We start from the raw sequence: 10,109 nt of genomic DNA, 5'->3' as shown, positions 1-10,109 counted from the left end.
AAAAATTGAAATTTAATGGTTATTGCCAGCTACCCACCCATAAGCATTCATTCATCTGAAAACCAGCATCCCTTAGAAAGTAGGTGCGAGCCACTTGCGCGAGCCAGCAAAGGAAGGAAGATTCACAGAATGACAATGCACTATTTTCCACCCTTAATTGCATCCTGTATTTCTGTGTATAGATCAGCGCTAAAATGAAATTTGGTATCAAGATCTACCCTGGGGCTGCTTATGCTTCTCCTGGTTACGAGCCACTATATATGATAAATAAACCAGCAATGCTACCAGAACCAGAGTATTTGCAAAGTTGGACATGAACAAGTAGGGATTAACAACCACATCAGAAATAATGAGCCATGACAGATCTAGGGTTAAATACTTTAAAATTAGATCCTACTGAAAGCCGAATCTCGTCGCTTAGCAACAGCTGCATGGGATGCTGCTGTCACTCAGCGGATGCTTCTCTTGGGAGTTAACGTTATGCTCACAGAAAATGGGTTATGATTGGGTCAAGGTGACATCATGCAGCACAGCGGCATCATTTTTTTAAGGTAGCCTACAACACGATCACACTCGAGTTGATACCCAGAATTGTGTAGCCACTTGGAGATTTAAGGAAACATCTTTTCTTTTGAAATGGCTCGGTTCTGCCTACACCTTACCTGCCCCGCGGAAGGGCTCGCAGAGTCCACGCGAATCAGCGGGTCATTTCAGCCAGCACACCGTAGTTAAACTCAACAGGTGGACTTTTAGTCTTTTCAAATTACTCAGAGCCAAAATAAAAGCCAAATGCCTGTAATTCGTGGAGGTCTGACTGTGTATTCAGAGCACGGAGACCTCCAACAGCAGTTCAGAAAACACGCACAAAGCTTATGAGAGAGAATAAAATACACCCTTACTGAAAATAACTGAAAATTTAGTTTGTTAAGTTAATTTAAGCATTGAAAACAACTGGGAACCTACTGGCTCCTAGCAAGAAACCAAGATACCAAGTTAATTAAATCAAAAAAAGCCTTTGAGGCACAAAATCTATTTTTAAAAGTGATGCTGTGTAAAGGTTGATATAGGCACCTACAGAGATTTTTCCAAACACCTACCTGCCAGCCGCAAAGCACATAAGCATACCAGTGCTTCTGAGGTTGGTCTGGTAGGGACCAACCTGCACCTCCAGGCATGAAAATACCCAAGTGCTTAACCCGATGTCTTTGCAATCGATACAAAAATTAGGTATTCAGTCTAATCTAGTGTGCTGCCCATTAGGGCTTGGAAAGTCAAGATACTATGGAAACGGAGATTATGGCAACCAGCATAAAAGCAACACTCAAGTAGACACACTTAGTTTTAGGAAACTGGATGTCCTTCTCTGAACATTGAAAGAGCACAGGCAAGTACTTGGTTGAGGGTAGTCATTCCGATGACTCAGATGAAGTGTGACGACAAACGTAGCATATCCCGTTCAGACATGAGGCAAAGACACCTTTGATCTGTCCCCACTGTTTTAAACAATAACACTGAACCCTGTAGATAACTGCAAAATGAGCTGAACAGCAACACGCAGTGATGAAATACACATTGTGGCTGACAAATCTTATCCTTCACAAGGACAATTTGGACAGGCTGCGCCAGAAAGGAGTTCCTGGTGAGCAGGAAAGTTACCAGGAGAGATCATGAAGAGTCAGGATTGGGACAGATCTCATTAAATCAAGTTCCAGGCTACAAACTACCAACTTTTTCTGTCAACAGGGGCTTCACCGTTTAGCAATGACGGGAAGAGAACAAAGACATGGACATAGTAGTTGACAACAGGATCAGCCGACTATATGCAACCCTGGTAAAGACCATGACAAGCCCAGGACATACCACGTGCAAGTGGTGCTGCAAAGTCAAGGAAGGTATTAAGGCCAGGTTACAAAAAGCACCAGCGCTCTAGAAGAGCATCTGTAGCTCTTCTTGTGCGTGTGCCAGCAGGCTGAATTCAAACTGGAATCTATGTACAGAAGAGTGGTTAAGAGGAGTGAAGATCATGTCTTCCAAACGGAAACCAAATAATCGTGGTTTGTTTAATAAGTCAAGAGCCTAAGGAGGGAAATGATTGCTTTTGTACTGATGCAATAGGAAAACAAACACACTGATGTTTAACAAAGAGCTGTTTAAACTAACACTGGCAGAGGGTAGTTAATAATCTTATGTTAGCTGTAAGTAGGTTGTAACTGTAAGAGCAGGTAGCTTTCAGGAGAGCTCGGAAGAAAAGGGAGAACAAGAAACCCAGCTGATGCGAAGACTCAAAATTCGAGCAAAGGTGATACAGCGTTGCTGTCTCAAGTGCAAGAACGACTCTTGCAGTTATTAAGAGGGAAGGGAGTTTCTATGTTCAAAGATGCTGGTAAAGTTCCCAGGAACACTGCTGGACTAACATGATTACCCTGAAGCACAACAGATCGTGTATTTATTCTGACTATGCAAACTAAGAACACTTACAGGTATCTGAAAGCTCAAGTTCTGTGACAAATTTAGACGGCCTTTTTTTTTCCCCCAAAAGAAATCTAATCTAGTCAGTATTTCCTCAACAAATGTCCTTAAAATACCACTTGTGTAAGTGGGTAATTGCTTCATTTAATGCTTTATTTCCAGAGTTGTGCCTCCATACAGAAGGTAATTTCCAGCAAAGTCGTACCAGAGGAGAACGCTCTTGGGAAATTTAACAACGAACTTAAGGCTCTCTTAGCACAATATAGTGAATAACAATTAGAAAGATATCATTAACATGTGACACATAGCTGTGACTTTCTCCAAACTAATTAGAGCAGTTGTTCTTTTATCAGTATATGAAGATGAACACTAAATCAAAGATATTAATAGCACATATATATTCTGTAATTTGCCATTTAAATTTTATTTGATACGGTGATGAAGGCAAGTCTTTGTTAAAATCTACCTTATCACTTCAAGTGTTGCAAAAGAAACCATTGCATTTCCATCAGATCTTACAGAAGAAACTTAACCTAGCGATACCGGTAGGTTAAAAAAATAAAACTAGAAGAGATGGACCAATGTCTGCTTTTAAGAGAGATAAGCGTCGTATCGCATCTTGTTTCCCTCTGCTGGTACTTGTGCCTCTCAGGTGAAAAAAAAACACCAAACACAATCTATGCAGCTTTATCCAGGGACACATTTTTTTTAAGTTACCTGTCCTGTATTACGCTGTCGATCTTTTGAGTATGACACAAGCAACGTGGCCGCAGCGATACGGATGCAGAACTGTAAATAATCACAGATGTTTCATCAGAAAAACATTCAAGTTATTTCTGTTTGAACAAATGCTTTGCGCAGGAGAGCAGAAGGTACGCAGCAGTACTTCAGCAATTTCCAAGATGTCAAAATACTCCTGGAGGTCCAGGTTACAGGGTGAAATCTTGACCTTAAAAAGATGCTTTTTAAATATTATGGGCCAGCTATGGATGAACATGACCGTGAGCAAATCCTGCTGTGAATTGACAGGGTTCTGTTATTGTTCAGATGACTCCCACGTGCATGCAACAGTCTTAACCAAGCCGAGATGTACAGCGTATTACACATTTAGCTTTTTACGCTAGCTCAGTCTCGTGGAAAAGATTTAAATGGCAAGGCAGGGGACTTGGAGCACCATCTGAGACCAGGGTCTGTAGATAAAGAGAGAACACAGCGCTTTCTGTTTGCAATGCTGTTTATTTTAGAAAAGCCCCTTTGATCATCTGAATGAAAAATGTGGGCAGAAAAGTCACAAATGTTATAAAACAAAGTTTATTCTGCAATATTTTGTCATAATGAATTGCATCTCTTTGGTAAAAATAAACTTTATAAACATTTTAATTAACAGAGATTAGCATACAAAAAACTAAACTTCTGTAAATCGTCTTTAAAACGCATAAAGGACTAAACTGGAGGAATAAGGGTTAGAATTGGTCACCTACTGGCAAAATTATTCTAAACAAACCCAAGGACATTGCTTATGCTACATTAGAAACAAGCTAACGGGAACGGTTTAAAGACAACTCTGGTTCATTTGATCAGAAAGCATTCTTACAATTCACTTTTAAATAAATAATAGTTACAATGAATTGGCAATTATAAAATGTTTTATATCACTATATGGCAGTAACATAATACTTTTAATTATGCACTTTTTAGTTTGAGGAAATGTACATTTATAAAACAGACTTGATAATGGCACTGGCAGTTAGGTGTGAAGAATGTGCTTTAAGATATAATGGCAGGTGCAACATTTAAAATATTCTACCTTTTCTTTTCAATAAATATTTTGACTACACCATTATTAACGTGTATGAGCGTACTTTACTTTAACCAAAGCTTGTACTTACTTTTCAGGCTGATGAAAAGTTGCGAACCATACAACTTCCATTTTACAGTTGGATTTTAAAACATTTGATGTGACTTTTGCAAAAGCAATAATTTAGTATTGGAACCCGAAAAGCCAATACAGGTTCCTACAGTATTTACATCAGATTTATCCTGAACAGAGCAGCCTCTCCCTTGTACATGAGCCTCATACACTTCTTCACTGTATTTAAAGAATTGAATGTGGTTCGTTAATACTTTTCTTGCCAAAATATATCCGAGTCAACCATTGGCATGAACATTTTACATATGTCACTGAAAAAAAACCCAACCCCCAAAACCCAACAATCAAAATAACTTTTAATTATACTCCATTTATACTATATACACCAGGGTCTCTAACTGAGGTGGCAAACAAACCCAAACCCAATGCTAGGTACGTAAGCGAACGGAGAGCAGCTCTTCTCCCACTACCAAGAGGGGTGCTCCGCAACTGAGCTGGCAGCCTTTGCCTGCCAAAATGTGCGGGCAGAGGTGTGGGACAACGCGGTGGAATAGGGCAGGGGCACAGATCGGCCGCCTTCTCTTTCGCAAAGGGGAGAGGGAAGACGGCAAAGCGTGGAGAGTGTGGCCCCGCTTCCCCCCTTCCACAATTCCAGTCCTCCCAGGCTGAAAGCTGTGAGGATGGATGCAGCTTTCACCGTTAACTTCAAATTAGTACGGTTTTATTGCTCGTTGCATATGGTAATTAAATGCATTGTTAGCATCCCAACCCCATCCCTTCAGAAATGCTGAAGTCATTATCACCAACTTCAGGGTTAACAGCGGCACAACCACAATCCTAGTAAGTATTAACCTTCTCAAATTTTATCCAAGGCAAAAAAATAATTCAGAACCAATCCAAACCACAGAGCCAACTATGACCGCAGTTTCCAGAATACCGGGACCTGAATCCAGGTTTCACTGGAAGCTACGGAGAAGCTGCAACCACCTTCAGCGGGAGCCAGGCAGCACCCCTCTTCCACAGCGTGCAACTGAAATCATGGCACCCAGCAAAATCCCAGGCTGCTAACAGTACTTCTGTGTAGCCAAATCCTCGTTTTTGCATTGACACAAACTCTGCCCTTTCCATTTCCCATCCGAGGTACAAAAGCAACTCATGAGCAAAAACCAGTTCCACCAAGCATTCACATCTCCACATCCCAAAATCCTAAGAACCACTGTGTTGGTACTTAATTTTTCCTTTAAATAGCGAGTCTTACCCCTACTATCCATCAGTAACACATCCGGTATCAGATCTAATTGGCTAATGCACCACTTGTGATATCCAGAAGACATACACACCTGCACACATGTTGCCCTGTTACGGGTGTGGACTAACGGGTTCACACAAAGCAGAAATGCAGCAGAGTATTTTTCTTCCCTTTCAAGAAATTAAACAAATCGTACTTAAAACTGAAATAATTGGAAAAAGGAAAAAAAAAACCCACCACTTTTTTTTTTTCCTAGTGTTTGTGCTTTAAAACAAAAAAATAACGTTGGCTTTAAATTCCAAAAGACAAAGAACCTCAAATATTTCAGGCTTGATCCAACAGCCATTGAGTCAGCGGGAGCACCACCGTTGTCTTCAAGAGGCACTGGAACAGGCCCTCAGAGCAACAGACCTTCAGCAGCATGGCTGTGTTCATATTTAAAGTAGACAGTTTATGGCAGTATTTGTTGAGAGACTAACAAATAAGAAAAAAAAACCCAAAACAAAACAAAAACCCCATGCTGATCGAAGAAAGGCCTCCAGGCAGCCAGAAAAATACCCTGTTAGGGAAAGGTTAAAGTTTGGCTCAATCCAGCACTGTTTTCAACAACCAAAACAGTGGACATTGGTTTCCTAGGTGGCTCTGCTCCTAATTTTCAACCAGCTTGCCCAACACCTGCTGGAAGCAATAGCTTAACACGTTAGCAAGAACATTTATGGCACATCACGCTACCTTTCTAAAACAGGAAAGATGACCTTTGATAGTTGTATATGATTCTGCGACATACTTAAGGCATCCTTATACTTACAGTACTGTTAGAACCCACTCCAACAGAACTGCTTACCCATTTTTGAACAGAAATCTTTTAAAAACAAAACAAAACAAAAACAGCCGTCATCTACAAGAAGATGTAAGCGATCATCACTGATTTCAAAAGAAATAAAAAAAGAGGAAAAAAAGTTCACCATACCACTAAAACATTTTTGGCCAAAGGATGTCTGGGAACTAGAAAGGGATTCTTTTATTGCAAAAATGAGTTATGAAGGATTTTCTTCCCTAAACAGAGAGGTCCTCCTGAGCTACAGTGTACATCCAAGGGCGGAAGCCTAAGCCTTGCCCATTAGACGCCCCGTATGCAGCGGGAGGCTGATAGGACTCACACAGCACAAGGCACAGTGATCTGGGACACAAAAGGTACAGACAACCCAGGGGACAAAAAACAGCACGCATTTGGGGGGAGAAGGGGCAAAAAACCCCAAAGCAATTCAGGGTTCACTGATCCAAAAGGAAGCTATTCTATTTTGTCTCAGATCTGGGGGTAAGGCATTCCCTTTCCAGCAGCCGTTCATGACCCCTAAAGCCTCCACCTCATCCGTGCTGTCACCACCATCAACTGCTGCGTTCTTTTTTCCCCCTGAATCATCACAGGGGAGCAGAAGGGTAGATGGTGCAGGACTATGCAGCTACTACGTATTCAACAGTGGTGGAAACATGAGGACAACATCAAACTTGGCACGTGGCAGCTTTCACTGTTGGCTACATCCAAGGTGCGTGTATGCACACATGTACCTGCGTGAAAAGGACACACGTAACGACCCCCAAAAAAGACAATTTGTCTTAAGATGAAAAAAAAACAAAACAACCAACCCTGTTTTCCTTCAGGAATCTGACCTGCACACAGCAGATTTGGGAGAAGGAGGGGGAAAAAAAAAAAAAAAGAAAAAAGAAAAAAAGAAACCTGCCAGTGGTACCCACCTCAGCTACCCCTTATCCCCCCTTTTTCAGGGGGGACTTCACATCTTGCTGAAAGCAGCTCCCGGAGTGCCACAGGTTTTCAGCCGCTGTGTCAGATGGGCTGAAAACCGCAGCCACTCGGGAGCTGCTTCACCAGTGTTTCCACCAGGACCTGTCTCAGGAGAGTGAAGAGAGGACAGGTGGGAGGAGGTAACTGAGGCCAGGACCCTTTTTTCCCCCCTTTCTTTCTTTTTTCTCCTCCTTTTTAATCCTTTACATGGAAGTCAGAGCCCTTAGACAGAGCAAAATTCAATTCTGCAGATGGGGACAGCAGGGATGTAAGTATGATCCACAATGTGCATCTGAACAAACTTATCTCTGGAGAAAAGAAAAATAAAAATCAACTATTAAAAAGAAAAAAATAAAATTAAAAAGTGATCATTAAGAAGTATGCTTTCAGGCTTTCACAAGTCATGCATCTCTTCTAATTTGAAAAGATTAAATAATTTTTTTTTCTTTTTAGGCAGTGATTTAAAAATAAATGGCTAAATTATAGTTAGCGCCAAAAATAAAAAAGAAATGAGTCCTCTTATGGCTTTGATCTCCCTTGTGAAGGGTAAAAGTAGAAGAGTATTGCCACAATTAAAAAAAATATATGTATATATTCAACACTGACAAACATACTATTTTTTCCTTTGCTTGTGACAGTGGGTCTTTGCAGTACTTATTAGGGAACTCAAGCACGTTCGGATGCCAGCAAGGTGCAGCAGAGACCCCGCTGCTTCTTTCAACTCCTCATCGATTTCTTGACATAACTCCTTGAGTGCTTTGTTGCTAGGCTGACTTTCCTCAGAGGTATCTCCACAAGGTTGTGATGCATAGCCACTGTCTCCAAGAGGATCATCTTCAGAGTCAACGTCTGTATCCACTTCGCTGTGAAATCCTTCGCTGCCATCGCTTCCGTCGTGGCTGGTCTTGGAGATAAATTCGTACACCTCGTCGAGGGAGGACAAGGAAGACACGCTGGACCTAGATGCACAGCGCTGGGAACCCATGCTGCTGGCACTGTAGTTGTGATCCTCCTTCGGATCGATATTGGTGGCTGCAGAATCATTTTCCTGCATATTTATGGAACTGGGAGGATTGAATGCACTGCCGTAACTCCTCTTCTTAGGTGTCTTCAGAGGCTGAGGTTTCTCACCTATTGAAAAAAAGGTCTTCAGTGAGCAAATACTCCAATGAGATCACCTGCAAAATAACCACACTACGGTGGCTGACTGCAGAGTAAGGTGAACGTGAGTTTTAAGAGTCATTTAAGAGTCCTAATATCTTGTGCACATTTACTATCATCCACAGAGGATAACGGTTTTCAGCTAATCACAACTAGGAGCTGGAAAAACAGGCAAGTAGCTCAGAAACTCTTCCCAACATTTAGCACAAAGAGGGCAGGGGAAGGACTCTGCAGATAAAACAGAATTAACTCAAAAAAAAAAAAAGGGTTTTTTTTCCTAAAACTCTGTAATGCTAGCAGAAGGAACACTCAAACCAGAATTGCTTCTTTACTGCTCTGTTTGGAAACTAGACCATACTCGTTTCCTGAAACTTTATAAAGAAAACATTTAGCTACTGAGTGGAGAAGAAAACAGAGTAAAATGGCTTATGCTTACAGTCCAACATCCCTTGTTGAATGGAAGTATTTAACAGCATCATTGCAGTAGCAGCATCAATATCGGATTCTGCGAAGGAGAAGCAGCAAAACATTAGATCTCAGGGAAGCCTGACAAAATGAGGTCCCTAGAACATATATCTGCATATACCGGCCTACAATAAAGAGCCGGAGCGGGGAGGTGTGGGGAGGGAAACGTACGAATTTAGACAAAGCATGACTCTCAGTGCAATCCAGTTACAGAACAGTCTCATATCTTAACTATGGTATTCAAAAGCCAAATTCTCACATCGCACTTACCAAAGCTGAAACCAAGAATCAGCAACATTAATTAAGACATTCATACGACAATGCTGTTGCTATACTTATCAACAAGTGGCTTTTGTTTGTACCGGCTGAGAGAGAAAGATTACGCGTATGGCACAGCAAAGCATCTCAGCAGCTTCATCCCCTGGTCATGTGAATATGCAAGGCTGAGAGGACCGAACGCGCCCGTGAACACAGCACTAATTCAGCACATCTCTCTCCTCCAGCAGCAGTTTTCACACAAACAACAAGTCAAACAGGAGAAATTGAGAAGACGAGGGGAGAAAGGGCACTGAACTGAAAGCATGAGGATCTAAATAATAAATAGGCACTTTAAAAGGTTTAGGTGAACTGTGGTGCTTTTAGCGAAGGTGACAAGCGCTGCTGTAAAGCTCCATCCTTTGCCGCCCAGAGTGGATTGCTTACATCTCAAAAAGGGCACCTTGAGGATATTATGGCAGAGTGACATTTCTAACCAGAAACAGATGAAAAGGAAAAGAAACAAGCACACATTTCCCACTCATTTCAGGACACGCTCCTGCACTTGAAGAAAAAAAAAGAAAAAAAAAAAAAAAGGAAATGCAAGGTCTTGCTTTGATCACTTCAGCTATGAATGATGGAGAGACAGGCTATATATTCCTCTCCTTATACAGGAGAGAAATATAAGACTATATCTATATGGTGGACTAGCCAGGTAAAAGAGAAGCAAAGAGACAGTGAGTGCTCACAAGAGCCAAAGACCACATTGGAGGCGTACATATGTATGTACGTGTGAATGGTGAGTGGGGACGCGAGGCTGGAGGACAATGCATGTG

At 41.5% G+C, this 10,109-nt stretch overlaps 1 protein-coding gene across 2 annotated transcripts in view; it reads right to left on the bottom strand.

Annotated features, from left to right (window-relative positions):
• Window positions 1–7,653: 7,653 nt before the first annotated feature.
• The window catches only part of FOXN2 (forkhead box N2), a 27,804-nt gene continuing 25,348 nt past the window's right edge, over window positions 7,654–10,109 (bottom strand). For both annotated transcript variants that reach the window (XM_009894816.1, XM_009894817.1), the window contains 2 exons: window positions 8,990–9,058; window positions 7,654–8,523 (listed from right to left, as the gene is read on the bottom strand). In XM_009894816.1, the coding sequence (XP_009893118.1) occupies window positions 8,006–8,523; window positions 8,990–9,058 (587 nt within the window). In that variant the 3' untranslated portion in view covers window positions 7,654–8,005. The remainder of the gene's footprint in view (window positions 8,524–8,989; window positions 9,059–10,109) is intronic.

Source organism: Charadrius vociferus, unplaced genomic scaffold (assembly GCF_000708025.1).
Source record: "Charadrius vociferus isolate BGI_N301 unplaced genomic scaffold, ASM70802v2 scaffold411, whole genome shotgun sequence".
Lineage (NCBI taxonomy): Eukaryota > Metazoa > Chordata > Aves > Charadriiformes > Charadriidae > Charadrius > Charadrius vociferus.
Note: the sequence above shows the minus strand (reverse complement) of the source record. Positions and strands in the feature narration are given on the sequence as shown.